At 37.7% G+C, this 19,429-nt stretch overlaps 1 protein-coding gene and 2 pseudogenes across 2 annotated transcripts in view; 1 reads left to right on the forward strand and 2 right to left on the reverse strand.

Annotated features, from left to right (window-relative positions):
* LIMA1 (LIM domain and actin binding 1) overlaps nt 1–19,429 on the reverse strand; it is a 74,813-nt gene that overhangs the window by 27,129 nt on the left and 28,255 nt on the right. The window contains exons 3-4 of one of the 2 annotated variants that reach the window (XM_011368318.2): nt 12,734–12,779; nt 4,204–4,668 (exon numbers count right to left, since the gene is read on the reverse strand). In XM_011368318.2, coding sequence (XP_011366620.1) covers nt 4,204–4,668; nt 12,734–12,779 — 511 coding nt within the window. Of the gene's footprint in view, nt 1–4,203; nt 4,669–12,733; nt 12,780–12,866; nt 13,017–19,429 lie in introns of those variants that run through there. The other variant, XM_023535420.1, reaches the window with a different exon arrangement.
* Nucleotides 363–495, reverse strand: LOC111744755 (annotated as a pseudogene).
* LOC111744770 lies at nt 13,627–13,744 on the forward strand (annotated as a pseudogene).

A 19,429-nucleotide genomic window follows, 5' to 3' on the forward strand; every position in this document is an offset into this window, starting at 1 on the left:
AAGGGATAGCCATATTCCAGCTTTATTTTCTTGTACTACACCTAATTGATTCAATCTTGACCCAATCAAAAGACAATAATTTAAACAGGTTATGAAGGTAGAGATATACCATCCAAATATTGACTTTATTCTCCTATCCAGTGATTTGTGTGAACCAAATATGTTAGGAAATAGAGAAAACGGAGACTTAAGGAGCTTGTCACATGCTCCCTACACTGCTTAGTCATTCCTGAGCATGGAAGAAGAGGTACTTAATTTTTTTTTCTCTTGTAAGCTTCCATTTTAGATTCTTCTTTGGAGTAAAACACGCTCTTCTGCTATTTACAAGGTAATTTCTGAGTTGTACAAACTCCATTTTCCTTCACTGTACTCCCCCATTCAATCTTGGCTGCCATAGTCAGACAGAAAGAAAGCGCGAGGACCCTTTTTTCTTGCATCTGCACTGGAACCTTAGCAGCAGACAGTAACTGCTCCAGGTCTGTCAGATAGATGCGTTGAGGTACTTAATTTTTGAATAACCTCATCCTGGCTTCTAAAGGTTATGAATTCAAATGTCAATATAACAATAACTCAACATTGGTTATAACTAGTTGATCAGCTATCTCTTTCATAAAAGGATGCCCAGAATAGTTACTTAAGCTACCTAAAACCCAGATCAACATATACATGAAATTAGGGATGCTAAATTAGTATGTCACTGGAGGGTTTCTTTTTCCTAGTAATTACAGGTGACATTAATCCATCTGTCACTCACTGGAATTAGAACCATCATATTTAACTAAACGGTATGACCTAATAACCTATTCACCATAGGTAGAGAATAAATGAGGATAAACTTTAATGGATTCTTATTATTTATAAGTTGAATTCTAAGCTTCTTTTCCTCCTTTTATTAAATAAATGCTAGGAGTCAATTCATTGTGCTGATCACTGGGGGGAAGAAAACATCATTACTTTGAAAGAAATCATGGACTGGGAAGTGTACAAATTTATACATGACTATTAAAGGAAGCATGATACGAATGCCCAAAGAGAAAAAGAAAATTCTATGGGAGAGTGAGGAGGGTAAACTCATCTGGGAAAAACTGAAGTAAGACCTCATAGTCTTGGTAGACCTCGAGGAGTAAGATTTTAAAAGGTAGCAAGCAATTGGTGGTTAGGCATGAATAATTTAGAAAATGAGGAAGCAATCCAGGGTTTGAGTATAAGATGGGTTATGAGACTGGAAAGGTAGGTTGAGTTCAGATTGTAGAAGACCTGAATATTAAATATGGGTTAATTTTGAGGTATCAAGTTTCTGATCAAGAGAGTAACATAATTTACAATTATATTTAGAAAAATAAATAGCAACAGTGTGGAAGATGCATGGGAAGAAATGAGAGGCGAGTGGGGGAGGTTGTAATACTATGGGATGAGACAGAATGGCCCATACTTGAGAGACACGTAGAAGGCAGACTTACTTAGATGGCTTAGTAAGTAATTGACTAGGAAGAGAAGACAAGCAGAAGACCTGATGCCAAGCTTTACAGATTAGGAGATCTGGTTAACGGTGATGCATTAAAGGACAACATGGGTAAAGCAGGTTTTGGTTGGAAAGAGAATGAATTCAGTCTTCTTGAATTTGAGTGCCTCAGGGGTATTCACAGAGAGATGTCTGATATGGCAGGTGACCAGAAATATAAGATTGAAGTTTGAGTTAAGAATTCAGGACTATAATCTAGTCTGGGGATTCATCTCTTGGAGTCATGGAAAGAGATGAGATTACATAAGGAGAGAGAAAAAAACAGGAGGGCAGAGAAAAGATCAGGAAGAGTAGTGGACAGGAACAGAAACCATCTCAGACAAAAAGGAGCAAGAGAGACTAAAAAAATGAAACTCAGGACAGTTAAATTTGTCTCCTGTAAATAACTGATATAAAGATTTAGGAGGATGAGACATTAGACCACGTATTTCTATTATCTATGTGCTACTTGACCCTGCTTAGTTAATTAGCTGAGATTCAGTCTAAGTCCTCTAAAAATCAATATGGAACCAAAGATTCACAGTGTGTACCAAATATATTCATTTGTCTCACTGAAATACCAATTTGTTAGCCTTGAAGTGTACATTTTTACTTGTATACTCTTGATCCTAAAAGGATTTCTAGTGTCCCTACTATATTTCTCCGAGCTTCTTTCCAAAGATCCAGTTATATAACTTCCCGATTAAAGCCTTACCCATGTTAAAGCTGAAATTATGTTAAAAATAACCATAACCGAATTTCAAGCTGATTCCTTAACTTAAATAAAATTTTTAAATTTTGTTGAAATATCAGACCAAACTTTATAATCTATACTGTTTCCACAATGGATAATGATATTTAGAAACAGCTATAAAACCAAAGGCAGCTGTGTTTTATACTTCCGAAGTAGCCCATTAAGTGACAAATGACTATTTATTCAAGAAGTTTAAAAAGGCACCTAAAAAAGCCAAATCTTAGGACAACCCCACCCTCAACCTCCTAGACAATTAGCAATCAGGCTGCCTAATGCCTGTGAAACTGGGTTGGGGGACTCACAATTCTTTATATAAGGAGTTTTTTCTTCACTCTGACCAGTCACAAAGAGACAGGCTTGTTCTGACTCATCTTTCACTAGGCATTTATAAGAAAAAAGTCTCTCACTAGATCCTTACATATAATCAGCATTTTTGTTTGCTGCAGTCCCAGTCATTTCCTACCTTAGGCCAGTTTCGACATGCACCAGCCTTTTGCACTGAATCTACATTGTGTGTGCTGACATGACATCAGCTGTCCTGCCCCTAACAGGGTCTGAGACGGGAAGTCTTACAATGGTGCTTTGAGTCACAACAAAGCCCCTTCCTCTCTATTTAGGATTTCTGACATTTTTTCCTTCCATTTAAAATTCTTCCCATTTAAATTAAATTTTTTTTTTTTTTGAATTAAGACCATAAAGAAGAAAGATGGAGTTGGCAGGCCTAGAGGACTAAACATTAGGAGGGATGAGAGTTTGTCATAAAACTGCTTTGCGGTTATATCTCATGCCATTTGGTTTCAGTGTTAAAATAGAGCTAAAACTCATGCACAGAAGAGAGTTCTAAGTTTGCAAACCTTTAAAAATGTTTTCTACATTCTCAAATAGCTGATCCCTAAATACTCAAGAACTTTTCTGCGCAGGAAATCTCCAAGAACTAAATTATGGGAAAAGACTGAGTCACCCCAAATATAACTGAGGATTAGGATGAGTTATCTAATTTTTTCTCGCAGAAAGAATGCTTCATACCATTACTTTTACAAATGTAGGGATTTTAGGCCAAATATTTAGCTTTAAAAAATTCAGTTTTCCCAGCTAGATGGAATCTAGAATAAATGATGGCTTTGCTATCCATCAAATCTGGTTATTTCATTATAATGACTGTTGTAGCAAACCATCCTCATGTACAAAGCCAGATATGCAGGAAAGTATGAGAAAACTGGAAAAATTTACCAGTTCTGCGGCCCCTGGATTGTGTTATAAGTCACCAGCATATGTAACTCATTTTCTAGTTAAGTAATTCCCTCTGGGGACCTGGTCTGCAATCCACACGATGGATCAAATTTCATTAGCAGTTGTAGGAAAATGCAACCCTGTGCATTTGCAAGTCAAAAATCCTGTAGGCTAAAGCTAGTCTGGCTATCTTCATTGATTTTTCCTGGGAGAGGATTTTCGCTGATAGAAAACATTTGCTGGAAGGCACAGATGAGGAAGTTGAGAAGAAGAGAAGGGATTCAGCTAGCAAAGAGACAACTAAGCCTCAGTCTTAATGTTAAACTCTGGCCTTAACACTCAGCCTGCAGCTGTGTCCAAGAGGAGACCGATTCAGTAGTAATTCTACCCCCCCACCCCAGCAACAAATGACAAAAGACACAGGAAGACAAATTAAAAGGGCAAGCGTACAAAAATACATAATTTAATAGGCATCAAACTCTCTTCATTTCTAGATATCAACCTGAAGCCCAGTGTGCTCTTCATTTCACATGAAATTGGGTTGAAGACTCACAAATCTTAGCAGCTATGAAAACTTTTCGAAATTTTTAATTAACTCGTTTAACTTAAATCAAAAGACACACTGACCACATGTTCACCAGTACTCGAACTGTTAGAAAACTGCTTTGTTTATTTACTTGAATTGGCTTTCTCAAGTTTAAACCTTCCCAATCCTTACCTTGGTTTGAGTCGGTTCGCCTTTCTCAAACATCATCTTAAGCCTGTTCAGCGGAACATTGTATTTCTCTATTTTGTTTGCAGCTTCTGTGTTTTCACTGATTTCAGGTTTTCCTACTTCATGCCTGGATTCTCCTAGACAATTTTCCATGTTTTTACTTCCTGTTGAGTGGTCTTTAAGATGCTCACTGTCCTCGATGCAGGGATACGGATACTGAATAAGGGCTTCAGGAGGTGATCCAAGTCTAGGTCTGGGGTGGACTCGTTCCTCTCGGTTAGCTGCGGTCCCAGAGGCAGAGTTGCTTACCACTTCAGAGGGAGGATGGTCGCCTCTGTGCCTGACCTCAGTGCTGCTGTTTCGCAGGGAGTCTGAGAGAGACTCGGCTCCTAGCACCGGGTTCTCCCACTTCTTCTTTAACACAGTCAGGATCCCCCTTCTAAAGTGCTGGGGGAGATTTTCAGTGTTCTAGAAGAACAAGAAGTGAGCGCCAGTTATAACTTGCTTGCTGAAACATTCAAACATGTTGTTCTTTGTAAAATGAAAGTTAAACTCCAAGCTGCTCTAGGTCCACTGGCGTTTCAGACAGCTGTGAACAGTTACAGCCCTGCCACATGGAGAAAGCATCCACCCCGGGAGAGGGGAAGAGAGAAAAAGTCAGGAGCTGAAGCAGGAAGTGATAAAACAGGATAGCCTTATAAGGACAAAATGAGAAGAAAAGAGAGCCCAGATTTAATGATAGTTACATTGGAGACAAGAGATTTTTATCCAAAGATTAATTGGGAAAATGAAAAAGAAAAAGCAAAATACCAGGTACTTTAAACACTGTAAACATGTATTAATAAAAGTTCATTATTACATGCCACAAAATGACATGGAATATTCTGCTAGTTTTTTTTTTTCTTTAAAATAAGACAAAGACATAGCATAGCTAAAACTATACAATACTAACTGTGGATAGTAGCAACGATTTGTAGAAATTTAAAGAAGTCATCTGACTTTTACATGTACTTGCATAAATTATACTTCCTCATGTCTGACATAATTTAATACATAAACAGTCAAATTTCATTTTTACATAAGAATCTAATTCTCTTTTTCCATACTCTTCTCTACATATACAAATTCTCAGTTATCAGAATATTCACTATATTTACAGGTCCATGTATAAATTCTCAGTTATCAGAAAATTCACTATTTTACAGATCTTTTGAAAAATATCCAGGCTTCATATGAAAACACTACCACCCAATCTCTCGATTAAAGGGCACACATTTCCAAATCTAAGATAGTTCACTTTCCCCAGGGTCAAAATGGAATTAATTTCTACGTATAAGACAGATAGGAAACAACTTGGAAACTGTTAATGTTGTTCCACGATAATAGAGGAAGCATGCTTGTTTAAATAAAAATCAATGTCCCATACTTTGCAAGTACTCCTAATTAGAGGAGTATCACCTTCCCAACAAACCACAAACTCCAATACTACCTTCTTGCCTTCCATTCCTGTAGTCTGTGACTCACTGGTCTTTCAACTAAGAAAGACAAACCACCTAGGACTGAAAGACTTCAGGGAATTAAACAGGATTAGCAGCTATATTGGGAATTAAGACTCTCACCCTATTACTCTTCTGAATAGACTCTTAGAGCCACTACATCAAGTAGCTGCAAGGCTTGAAAAAAAAAAGTTACAGGAGAACGACTGCTTAATTTTTGTTTAAATATTAGCTGACAAGATTCACTGGGAGAAGCATGAATGGATCAGGGATATGAGAAGCATGAAAAGTTTTCCTGTTGGAAAAAAGAGAATTAAAAAATAGCTCCGGAAGCTGGTGCTACCTTAACTGCCAGTGGCATTCTTGGCTCTGTGCTACCTCCTGCCACACAATGGATGAGTCATCTGGGTCTCAACTTTACCTGCTCTGCCCTTGCTCTGCCCAAACAGGAGCTCTGAGAATCAAAGTGGCATTTTGCCTTGGTAACTGGATACTACTTTTCTCAGAGACGAATCATGTGATCAAAGTATATTTATTAACATGAAAAGACATTTAGAAGATTTTTTGAGTGGAAAAAATCAAATTACAAAACAGCATGATCCCATTTTATAATACACACGTATATTTACTAATATAAGCATAGAAAAATATTCCAGAAGAAAAGACATCAGGCTATTAAGGGGTTACTTTTGACTCATGGATTATAGGCATTTGTATTTTCTTGTTACAATATGTATTCATTGTGTAATAAAAATGAATACAAAAATAAAATTATATATCATCTTCATATCACAAAAAAAGCTTCCACAGAATATTAAATGCTTTTGATGTTACTGTAAGCAGCTTGAAAATTGTCATTTCTACTTGTGTTGGCCAGGAAGACAGGAATGTGTGATAGAATATCAGCAGTGTTCCAAACAAGGGCCTGGGTGGAGCACATCCCTTAAGGGTCATTTTAACAAGGAGTAAATGTGCTCTTTTCTTATAAGAACCACGTTAGAATACAAATTCAGAAGAGCTGGAAAGGGACAAAAAGGGGAAGGGAAGGGCTGTTAGGTCTGACAGCATTAACGACCCCATACCCTTAAATCACTTCTGGTAGCACTACCTAAATTAAGCTATGCCAGTTGTTCAGGTCTTTAGGACCTGAGGCAAGAAAATATGGGGAAGAAGCAGTGGCTACAAAGCAAGAAGGTACAGAACAAAAGCAATAGCTAAAAGCAGTTTGGGCAGCACAGTGAAGAGAGAATTGGATTGAGATAGCCTGGGTCACTTATAGTCTCTTTATCTATATTTTTTTATAATGAACATGTATTTCTTGCACAATCCAGCTCCACCCAGCCAAGTGACCTTGGGCAAGTTTCTTTATTTCTGGAAACTCCCATACAGTGCTATTGTGGAGAATAAATAAATGAGACTATATTAAAGCACGATTATTATTAAATGGGTGATTCTCCCCACTCCTCCAGCCACAGATCATAATGGTGATCCTCTACAGTTTTCAGTCATCTCCGAAAAACTTGGGTTACAGTCTCTTACTGTTTTTTATACTTTCTTATATAGTCTCTACCATTCTACAGTAGAGGTGCAGGGCACAAAAGTGAGGTGAAATTTTAGTTAATGTCATTTATATCAGGGTTTTAACATCTTCCCAAGTGTTTTCCTAGAATAAAGCAGTGGAAAGTCAAGGAGGCTGCAAGTTTTCAAGGGCCCCATTGGTTGCTGCACTACCACAGCCTCCTTTCGCAAAATGACATCCAGCACACTGTTCACTCTCTTCCACAAGGCTGAGAATCTTGGCAGATTTGCCCCTGGACCACAAGTGGCTGCTTGAATCCAGATGCAACACAGTGTTTTTTCTGCAGGAGCATTTGACCTGGAATTGGGATGAGTCCCAGCTCTGTCAGTCTGAAATGTATGACCCTGGATAAGTCCTTTCATTTATTTGGGTCTCTGTTACCCCACCTGTAAAATGAAGAGGCTGGTTCAAATGAGCTTTAGTGTTGAAATCTTGGCAGGGGAATCTTCATTTTGAAAGCAGGAGGATATTTGGTAAGATGCAGCACTGGGTTTAGAAACATAGACTACCTAGATGTACAGCCTCCAAGGATGGGAAGAAAGTCCTAGGCTGAGAGCTTCCCAGGAAAGTAGCCAGTCATTATGGAGAGGAGTACCCAAACAGCACAGATTTCAAGTGGCGTATTCCATGCTTGAAGGGAACCTGAAAATATAACTGATGATGGTATTAATGGTCTGTGTTTCTGTGTCTTATGTTTAAGGGGAACAGGAAGAGAAAGGAGGAGTAAATTTCTGGGAATCCACGCTATCATGTAACCTGATCCAACTATTTGCTAAAGGAACAAACTTACCCACTTGCTCCTGAATATTTATCTAATTTGCTTTCCATGGTAGAATGTAAATATTCTTTCTCCTGGTCAGTCACGTCTATAAATTCATGTGGACATTTCTCCCTGTTCATCGGGAGACAATTTAGACTTCTAACAAGTTTAGTGGATCTTAAAAGCAACCCTCTGTGATTAGTGGAAAAACTGGTGAGATTTGAATAAAGTCTATAGTTTAGTTAATAGTGTTGCACCCATGTTATATAAGTTGTCAACATTAGGGGAAGCTAGGTAGATGGAGGCATAATGAGAATTCTCTCTCTCAGTAACTCTACTATAAATCCAAAATTATTTTTTAAAAAAAGCTTATTTAAAAAAATGGTAACTCTCTCTCAACTTTATGTCTTCCTCTAGCTATTGCTGTCTCTTGCATTACATAGGTAAGTGTCTTGAAAGTAGTCTGTAATTGCTATTTCCACTTGATCACTTTCCACTGACTCTAATTCTACCACCAAAGTATTTCTGAAGTAGCTCCAATCAAGATTACAAATTACCTCTTTAAATTTTCATTTCATTATCTCATTTTCAATTTATTACTTTTCTCAATTACGAAAGTAATTTAAAAACTTATTGGGAGAAAAAAGTTACAATCAATATAGGAATGTATATATGCCTTAAATATATGCTATAATTTCCCATATTTGACACCATTGCTCCTCCCAATAAGATATCTACTGCCAACAGTTTGGTGTGTTTGCTTTCAATTTCTCCCCTATTCCCCCTGCCCCAAAATACACTATATTTTTTTCTATAAAATCATACTATAGTACTGTTCTGCACCTTGCTTTAATCATTTAATGTGCTTTTGATATCTTTCCATATCAATACATAAAATCTTAACTATATAGCATAATACTATATATAATATTATATTGGATGCATGTACCATAATTTACCATTCCCCCACTGATGAATATCTGCATTATTTCAAAATTTTCGATATTACACAAAATCCTGCAAAACATACCCTTTTAAGTTTATTTTATTTCACTTGTAAGTTTTTCTCAATGATAATTCCTAGAAGTAGAAATGCTGGGTCAATGGGTATAAAATATATTTAATATCTTAATAGGTATTGCCTCGTTGACCTTTCACTAGGTGTTAAGAGTTCATATTTTCTCACATACTAAATATTATCCATTAAAAAAATCTGCCAACTGTTTAGATTACAATTTATATCTCATGATTACTTTAATTTATATTTCTTTGATTATTAGCAAGGCCAAGCATTTTTTCATGTTTACTGTTCCTTCTTTAATTACCTGTCCACATTGTTTTACCTCAACTGCCAAATGCAATGGACGCTTCTGCTTTATTTCATTTGATCTCTCTATAGCATTTGACATTACTGACCACTCCCCACTTTTAAAAATTCCTTCCTTCCGCCACAGCCCATACTCTGGTGCGCCAAGCCCCCCAGGTGCGCCAGGCCCTGGGTGTGCACCGTGAGCATATGGGAGGAGACGCCCTGCCTTCAGAGATCCAGTTCTTAAGGGGAGATGGCAACGTCCGTAGGTTAGGGGTGGAAGTGGGTGGGTGGGGGGAATTAAAAAAAAATTCCTTCCTTCCATAGTTTATATGACACCCCCTTTTCCTAGATTTCTTCCCATTTCTCTGGCCAGTCCTCCATTTTGTTTACAGGTTTCTCTTCCTCTGTCCCTCCCTTCTATATTGGGGTCCATTGAGACTCTGTCTAAAGTCCTCTTCTTTGCTCACTGTTCATAGTCTCTGTAGATGATCTGATTTTACGCCCCACCTGTCTGTCGATGACTCATAACCATAACCCTAGCCAGATATCGCTTCTTACTTATCAATTTTACCTTGAAATTCTATAGGCATCTTAAAATTCATCCTTGTGTAAGGCTGAAGTCTCCCTTTTCCCTTCATTCCTCACTTTTAATCTGTTTTTTTTCCTGAATTCTCCATCTTGGCGAATGTGACAATTATCTTTTCAACTGTCAAATGTTCCTGTTCTCTTATGCCTCCATATTGTGCATGTGCTGCTTCTTCTGCCACTCCTTTATCCACTCCTCAACCCCCCTTTTGAGCTAATTCCTATTTGTCCTTTGGGCTCAGTCAGGCACCACGTCTTCTGGGAAGCCTTCCTTGACATGGCATTGCCCAGGTTACGAGTCCCTCCTAAATTCTCCCCCAGCACCTTGAGTATTCCTTTAATATGGTACTTATCACACTGAGATTATAAATTGTATTTTCCAAACTCTGGACAGTCCTTTGAAGGGAGGGACTACACTTATTTCTCTGTGTCTTCGGCACCTGGCACTGAAGAGATGTTCCATAAATGTTTGTCTATACTTGGGATGTCAACTTTTGTCATGCCACTGTCTTGAACCTAGTCCAGTCAGGCCTTTATCCCATCACTTCCAAACAGCACAAGATGACCAGTGACCTTCATGTTGCCAAATCTAATGGTCAATTCTCAGCTTATCTGTGTGTTTGACTCTGTTGATAACTCTTTTTTCAGAAACACTTTATTCACTTGACTTCTGGCATTCTCTTATTTCACCAGTTGCTCTCTCTTAGTCTCCTTTGCTGGTTCCTCCTTATCTCTCTAACCTTTCAACACCAAGGTGCCCTTGAGCTCGTCCTCAGACCTTTTCTCTAGCTCCACTTACTCCCTGGGTAAGCTCACACATCTCATGCCTTTATTTATTTATATATTTTTTAATTATTTATTATTATTTATGCCTAGAGCACCTGGTTTTCCTAGGTGGTCTCCTATCTAAGTACTAACCAGGCCCGACCATGCTTAGCTTCTGAGATCAGACATCGGGCTTGTGCAGGGTGGAATGGCTGTAGGCCATGGACTGTGGCTCCACTGGGGCGCGAACCCAGGACCTTCCGCATGTAAAGCAGATGTGCTAACCGCTACACTATGGAACCATGTCCCATCTGATGTCCTTAAATACACTTTGATATATATCTCATCTTCAGCCTGGATCTCTTCCAATTCCAGATTTTTATATTCAATATATCTAAAACTGAGCTTCTAATAGTTCCCCTTCTCTAAATCTGCTTTTACTGCAGTCTTCTCCATCTCAATTAATGGCGTTTTCCCAGGTGTTTGGTCCAAAAACACAGTTGCCATTTTTGATTCTTTTCTTTCTCTTTACCTTCAGTATGAATCCTGACCACTTCTCGTCACTTATGTGGCTACTACCCCAGTCCAATCCATTATCATCTCTTGGTTAAATCACTGCAATTGTCTTGTAATTGGTCTCCATGCGTCTGTCACTGTAGCTCTAGTCTTTCTCCTCTTTTTAAGATTTAAGTAGGATCATATCACCCCTTTGTACACAAAACCTCCAAAGGTCCTCCATTCAATCGTGGTTAAAATCCAGGTCCTCACAATGACCCTATATGATCTTGCTCCTATTCCTCAAACACACTAAGAATGTTTCTGCCTCAGGGTATTTGGATGTACTCTTATCTTCCGCCTGAATCATTCTTCTCCCTGGCTCATATCCTCAGATCTCTGCTCAAATGTCTTCTTATCAGAGGCTTTCCTTGACTACTCTACATTCCATCTCTCTTACCTGCTTCATGTGTTTCATAGTTCTAATCACCACTTGAACAATATCGTTATTGTCTGTCTCTCCCACTACAATGTAAACTCCACGATGGCAGAGATGTAGTCTATATTAGTGCCTAAAACAGTGCTTGGCACATAGTAGGTGCTCTGTGAATACTTGTTAAATCAAGGAGTGAAAGAAAAGAAGAAAGGAGGAAAGGAAGAAGGTGGAAAAATAACAGGCAAGAGAGTGAGAGAGGAGGAAGAAACCAGCAGTTGAGTGAAATGATGGTCGCTTTTTCTTACAATGTACTCGAGGGAATCCATTTTTGAATTACAGAAAAATTAAACTAAGGACTCAGTCAGCATTACTCCTTTAGAAAGAACAAACTGACAGGGGCATGTCATGTATTAATTTAAATAGGTTAAGTATTGAAAAATGCCAAGAGGATGTTTTTATAATGCTAGCCAAACTAAAGAATTCTTGCCCAAATGCATAAGTTTTTTTCCTCATAAGATTAAATCAAGTAAGATTTCAAAAGAAATACACAATCCAGTCCAACTGGAAGTTAGCCGGCAGGGAGAGTAGAGAATGGGTACAAGCAGAGAGCTTGTTCTGAGGTTATAGCCTTTGATGGATCCTGCAGCTAAGAAATATTCTAAGTTTCTAAGTAGACTGGATCAAGAAGTTTGTTTTAAACAAAGAACACAGAGGATGACAACAGCTGCACAGCTGCTACCATTTAAATGCAGAAATACAAAAATACTGGTTGTTTAATTTGGAACAAAGGATGGCAGCCTAGGAAGCCTTGCATCCTAATTTGAGCAGAAGTAGTAAGCCATTTTACAAACCTTAGGCAAAGTACATGACCTCTGTCCTTCACTCAACTCAGGGAATAAAAAGTGGTTCAAAAGGAGAACCTTAGTGAAAAAATAAGATTCCAAGTAATAAGATTCTAAGCCAAGTGGCTAACAAATCAGACCCGTTGGCACAAATGTCCGACTCAGCTGACATGGAGCCAAAGCCCCACAGAAACTGCAGGTGGCTGGGCCACACAGGCTCTCCTTCTGAAGTTCCACATGCCCCCAGGCTTCTGAATACTTACATTTCTCCTCTTCTCTGTGTTTGCTTCTTCAGCTGCTTTCTGGTACCTTCAGAGAAGGGGAGGGGAGAGAATATCCTCAAGTTAAACTTATGTTTTTACTCTTTCAATCTTTAAGAAAACCAGTTCTGCATACCTATTTCTGCAAGCAATTGCCTTCAATCAACTCTATCAGAAGCAGCAGAGAATCAGAGCTGCCCTAACTTTCTGTGCTGTTCCAGTCATCTGCTCTGATACAACAGAAAGGTCCAAGTTGATGAGGTCAAATGCTCGGAAACAACTGGGTAAAAGTAGAAAGTCTGGGGTGTAAGTCCCAGTTTCATCACTTATTAACTATGATGTCTAGCAAGTCACTTAACCTCTCTAAGCCTCAGATTCCTTATCTAAAAAGTGGCTTTATATATCTAGTTTCAGGATTGGTGGGAAGACTGAATGACATCATATGTACAAAAATTTTTTGGGATTAGTCAAAGGATATAGCATTGCATTAATCCTAGATGCACATTTCCCCACACTAAAGCCTGTGAAATATTTAACTCTTGTCAAGCAAATGATCAAGAGGTAGTCATTCTGCCTGTACACGTGTGAATTTAGTTGAAGTCGTTGGTATTATCACTTCAGCTCAGTTAAATGTATTTGATATTACTACATGCTTTAAATACCAATTAAAATGTCTTTAAAGAGATTACAGTATGGTTTGGCATTTAAAGAAAATTTATTTTACTTTTTTGTGTGTGTGTGTGTGTGTGTGTGTGTGTGTGTGTGTGTGTGTATATATATATATATATATGAGTGCTATGTGAGAAAAGTTTATGTGCTAAGCAAGCATTGGCTTTTAAATAGCAGTATTTTATCATAGTGATGTATAAAATAGTGGCATAACATATAGTCAATGGGTCTACAGCCATGCCACCCTGAACATGCCCGAACCGGTCAGATCTTGGAAGTAAGCAGGATCGGGCCTGGTTAGTACTTGGATGGGAGACCACCTAGGAAGACCAGGTGCTGTAGGCTTAAAAAAATAAAAAATAAATAACAAAAAACAATAAAAAACAAACATACAGTCAGTGGCATCTTATATTTAATAAATAGGCATATATAATTTTATTATTTTAATTTTATTATTTCTTTTATCATTTTATTTTATTATTTTCTTACTGGATCAGAAGATCCCCGAGAAACAAGTGAAGTCCCAGGGCTTTTCAGGGGGGATCAGGTTTGATGACAAAGGAGGTCTTGGAGGTCCAGGCTGCAAGCAGATCTCCAAGACCACCCAGAATAACTTTAACCTGGCTTCCTCAGGACTTCTGAGTCAAGCATTAAAGGTGGCACCAACATTAGGAGAATCCCCACTGTGCGCCTCTCCTTGGATCCGCATGCCTAGAACTCAGCACCAATCCAACCCTAGAAAAGGCTGTATGTTCTCTGCCTTAAGGGAGAATTTCAGAATTCACAAGAGATTTGGGGAAGGAAAAGGTGATGAGAGAAAAAGAAAAAGAGTAGAATGGGAAAGGGCCCATTTCTCTACCAAAACCAGTTGTCAATGTATACATACCTTCAAAAGCTCAGAACAGAATAGCCTCATCTAAAATGGAAGCCAGAGAAAAATCCTGATTCTGGCACCATTGTTTATCTGTTATATAATCTGAATTATATCACTTCATTTACTGGCCTCGCCTACAAAATTAAGTGACTGTGTGAGAGGATTTCTAAGGTTGTTTCCATTTCTATCACTTTTTAAATTTTAACAATTAGATATTAATAAGTATCTCACTCACCAGGTTGGGTATTAATCTGCAACTGAGCAGAGCTTTCTAATAAGGTAAGGTGAAAAAACTTTCAAAATTTTCTGGGATTTCACCGACCATAAGTAGGTGATGGAAGAAAATGAGATCAGAAGTGCTATAAGACAAGTAACCAGCTGGAAAGATATTTGCAATTTATATTATAAACAAAAGGCTTATTTCCCTAAACTACGAAGAACTCTTAAAAATCAATAAAACAACAAAAAATGGGCATGGCTTTAAACACAATTCACAGAAAAGAATATCATACGGCTCTTAAACAAAATGGATGTTCAACTGTGAAGTGAAAATTCAAACGACACTAAGAATATCTTTTACCTATCAAGCAAGAATATATATATATTTTTTAAAAAGTTAATATACTAAGGGTCAATTAAAACCTCTATAAAAGGCATTTTGTCAATTTTACAAAAATTACGAAATTATAAAAGCACAAATGTTACGATTCATTGATTCTGTTTCCAGAATTTATTCTATTAATATGCTCACACAAGCAAAAATGACTTTTATATTAGGTTATTTGTCACAGCATTAATTGTAATAGCAAAGACTGAAAACAACCTGAGTGTCCATTCAGAGAGGACTGGTAAATAAATTATAATGTATTCATGTAATGGAATATTATGCAGCTATAAAAAGAATGAAGGGATGTTTGCACAACAATCTGAACGTTCTTAATGGCACTGAACTGTATACTTAAAAAATGGTTAAAATAGTAGCTTGTATATTATGTATATTTTACCACAATTTAAAAAAGTGTAGTATTGGCATAAAGACAGACATACAGATCCATGGAATGGAATAGAGAGCCCAAAAGTAAACTCACGTATGTGGTGAAAGGATTTTGACAAGGGTGCCAAGACCATCTAATTAGGAAAAGACAATCTTTTCAATAAATGATGTTGAGGAAACTATATATCCACATGCAAAAAAAATGAAGTTGGACCCTTATACCATATAAAAAAATTAAATACAAATTGATTAAATACTTAAGTATAAGAGCTAAGACTATAAAACTCTTAGAAGAAACCAGGGGCAAAGCTTTGTGACATTGGATTTGGCAATGATTTCTTGGAATACACCAAAAGCACAGGCAACAGAAGAAAATACAAATAAATTAGACTTCAACAAAATCTGTGCATCAAAGGATATTATCAACAGAGTGTAAAGGCAACACATGGAGTGGAAGAAAATATTTGCAAATCATATATCTGATAAAGGTTAATGTTCAAAATATACAAAATTTAAAAAAAAATAACAAATATGAAATAATATTGTATATACTATTCTGCATCTATTTCTCCATTTTAAAATAACTGAAGCTTTCACTCAAGAAATGTTTTAAGCACCAGAGAAACAGTAGTGAAAGAAATAACCAAAAGAGATATAGTTCCTGCTCTCAGCTTATAGTTTAGACATTAAACATATAACCACACAAATATATACATATATACACACATGTGTATTTACACATATTTATGCATATACACATACACACACATGTATAGTGATAAATCCTTCAAAGAAAAAGAATAAAGTATTATTAAATAACGTAACAAGGAACCAAATTGAGAAGGCAGGGTGTGTGTGTGTGTGTGTGTGTGTGTGTGCGCGCGCACGCACGCACGTGTGTGTGTGTGTGTGTGTGTGTGTGTGTGTGTGTGTGTGAGAAAGCCTGGGGAAATGACCTTTAGGCTGAAATTTGAAGTCTGACCAGGAGTTATCCAGACAAAATGAGGCAGAAAAGCATTCCAGGCATAGAAAAATAGCATTCACAAAAGCCCAAAGGCAAGAAAGCATCCCATGCTTGTAAGGTACACAAAGAACCCCAGTGTTGCTGAAGTACACCAAGAAGGGGAGAGCACAGGAGATGATGATGGGAGGGAGAGCTTCGCAGGCCATGCTAAAGATTTTGAACTTAATCCTAGGTACCATGAATGGTCATTGATCCCATTTAATTTTTTAAAAGAGCACTTTGGAGAATGAACTGGAGAGGGCAGTGAGAATGGAGAAGGCGTTAGTGAGAAATAATGGTGGCTTGGCCCAGGATGGTGGAATTGGAGATAAAGAAAAGTGAATAGATTTGAGATATAATTCAGAGATAGAATCAACAGGATTGGTAATGAGGGGAGGAGGAAGAAGTCAAGAATGATTCCCAGGTTTCTGGCTGTTGCGTCAATGGAATGAGGAATTCTGGAGGAGAAGCAAATTTGCAGATGGGGAAGATCAAGAGTTCAGTGTTAGCCATGTTAACTAAAACATCCATTCGGTGGTGGCAGTGATTAGATACATGTGTCTAAAGCTCAGAAGAGAGATCTGGGCTAGTAATATAAATTTAAGACCTGTGTGCCCGCAGATGATATTAAAGCATAGGAGTATATGATATCATCTACAAAGAGTGGGTAGTGCAAAAAAAGGCCCAGAACTTGGTCCTGGAGACCCTAACATTTAGCAGTCAGAAGAAGAAAAAGAGGTGATAAGAGAGAATGAGAAGGAACAGACAGTAGGAGGAAAACCAGGAGACTGCAGAGAAGTCAAGAGAAGAAAAAATGTGGGAAGAAGGAAGTGGTGAGAGGTCATGTAAGACAAAAGCTAACAAACATCTCCTTGATTTAGTAACACAGAAGCCTTTGGCAATCCTCTTCCACTATAAATGTAAATTCACCCGTATTCTTTTTAAACAGGCATTTTGATTGTTTCCAGTTTTCTACCATTACGAATAGTGCATTGGTGAATGTCCTTGTATATATATGTTTTTTCCTCAGATACTAATATATGTATCTGAGAGAGTCCTTAAAAAGGGAAATGTAGAAACACTGTGAATTATAGCTAGAAAGGAACTTAGAACTGGCCTTGAACCTATATTTCCACCACTAAGGTAATCATCTACAGTATATTACAGCAATAATACAATATATGCAAGCCAGAGCCAACCAGCAGATGAGTTTATTCTTAGTCAACTGTTCTTCAAGGCAAGATATTTACACTGTGGTTAATTGGGTAAATAAGCTCAGAAGTTCCCTGTTCTGCTATAACAGAAACACAGATTTAAAGAATGAAGATCAAAACAGTTTTCATTTTTGGTCCTGCCCTTTAGCACTGAGGCATCTGTAAGACACTGGTGTGTATAGTGATAGCTGTCTTGAATTGTGTTTTGAAACTCCCACTCAAATATCCCCACTCTTTATTTGTAATGAAGCACTTGCTAAATAGCAGATACACAGGGAGACAGGTTCTACAATCACTGCTTTCTTCCAAGTCAAGTCCTTGGTACTTTTACATTTTGTACTGTCAGAATGCTAAGAGACATTAGGTGTAATACTTCTGAATTCAGTGTTAGATCAGGATTCTGGCTTCACACTTCCTTCAAAGGTACTTATGAGCAAGAAGCATTATTCTGACATAGAATGTGAAGGTCACTGATTTGGGGGAAAGGGAGAAGCATTTTGAATATCCGAATTTGAGGGAAAACTATTTGCAATGAGATTTCTATAATTAAAATCTCATCCCCCTTCTCTTCCGAGATTTTTGTGTCCTCCAGTCTCCTTCACATATAGAATTTAATCTTGTAACTGCTCATTAATGCTCAGCTGTGAGGCAGGCAGCTGATAGAGGATGCTAAAATTATCTGGAGAGTAATAACAGTGTCTCAACCTTTTCTAAAGCCAGAAAACAGAGTTCCTGAGCCATGACTCTTGCTTTTAAGCCCTAGAGCAATTAGAACGATGAGCCAAAAAAGGGAAAATGGAAACTCCCAAGTTTTAGGCAATGTATTTTCTTCTGGAACAATTTCACCACTAAAATGTTACAGAGGAGCAAAGAAGTTAACCAGGAGATCTGAGGGCCAATTGTTTCTTAATGAAAAAAGAACAGTCACGGAAAACCATAAACTGTGTTCTTTCTTGGGACTATGGAGTGGCTAAAGTTATAACAAGAGTAGGAAGAGTCGTGACATGAGAGAAGGAGCAATGGGCAGCAGTGGGGGAACCTGTGTGTTGTGTTCTTCCACTATCTTGGGGTGTGATTTGCAGTCATAATTGCTAGGACATCAAGTTCACTATCTGTCAGAGGAATGGGACAAAGTTTAACTAGATCAGTGATTTATAAACTCATTTCGTTGCAGAATTCTTTTTTCAAATGATTTCTTGTTTAGAACCTTACATATAAAAGGCATCAAAGCAGGACAACTGGGGTGGAAGGGCCCAGATTCAGTTCTTTAGATCTTCCCATTTTCCCAGAACTATCCCCTGAGGTTCCTCCGAAGCACTCAATTAAGACAGTCGGAAAACCACTGGGCTAGATTCCATTCAATTCCAAAAACATATGGGTCAAAGAGGAACCTTCTGCAAAGAAACCAAATTCCGCCCAAAGAGTCAAATTTTAATCAGGCAAAGGATTATGTTATGTTGAAGTCAATAGTGAGTGAGACCAAAGCCAGCTATTCAAATTGACTCATCAACAGACTCTTCCTTACCTCAAATTTAATGATTTATATAGTACAGAAGTTTAGTAAAAGAAAAGTCTGGAGCTATAAAGTACTCATGAGACACAAGCTCTGATGCTAGAAAAGTTACTCTAATGTACATATAAATGTCAAATGTGTTGTTAACAATGAGAAAGTAAACCCCAGCTAGTTCTACAAATATCAGCCAGATTGTTTCCTCCAAATTTTATATTAGTTTCTGATCAGAAACCTCCTAAGGGTTCCTACAATCTTTTAACTAGGCGTGTAGAGAATTTACTAATTCCAAACCCCATAATAGTGCTTCAAAATAAGAGAAAATCATGTCTCTAGGTGTTAGAAGTAGAAATTCATATATGCCTTGTAGAACACAGTCCTATAATCTGCTTTAGGAACTTACAGTGAGTGAACCTTAAAAGGCTTAATCAATGT

The sequence above is a fragment of the Pteropus vampyrus genome, unplaced genomic scaffold (genome assembly GCF_000151845.1).
Source record: "Pteropus vampyrus isolate Shadow unplaced genomic scaffold, Pvam_2.0 Scaffold140, whole genome shotgun sequence".
Taxonomy (NCBI): domain Eukaryota; kingdom Metazoa; phylum Chordata; class Mammalia; order Chiroptera; family Pteropodidae; genus Pteropus; species Pteropus vampyrus.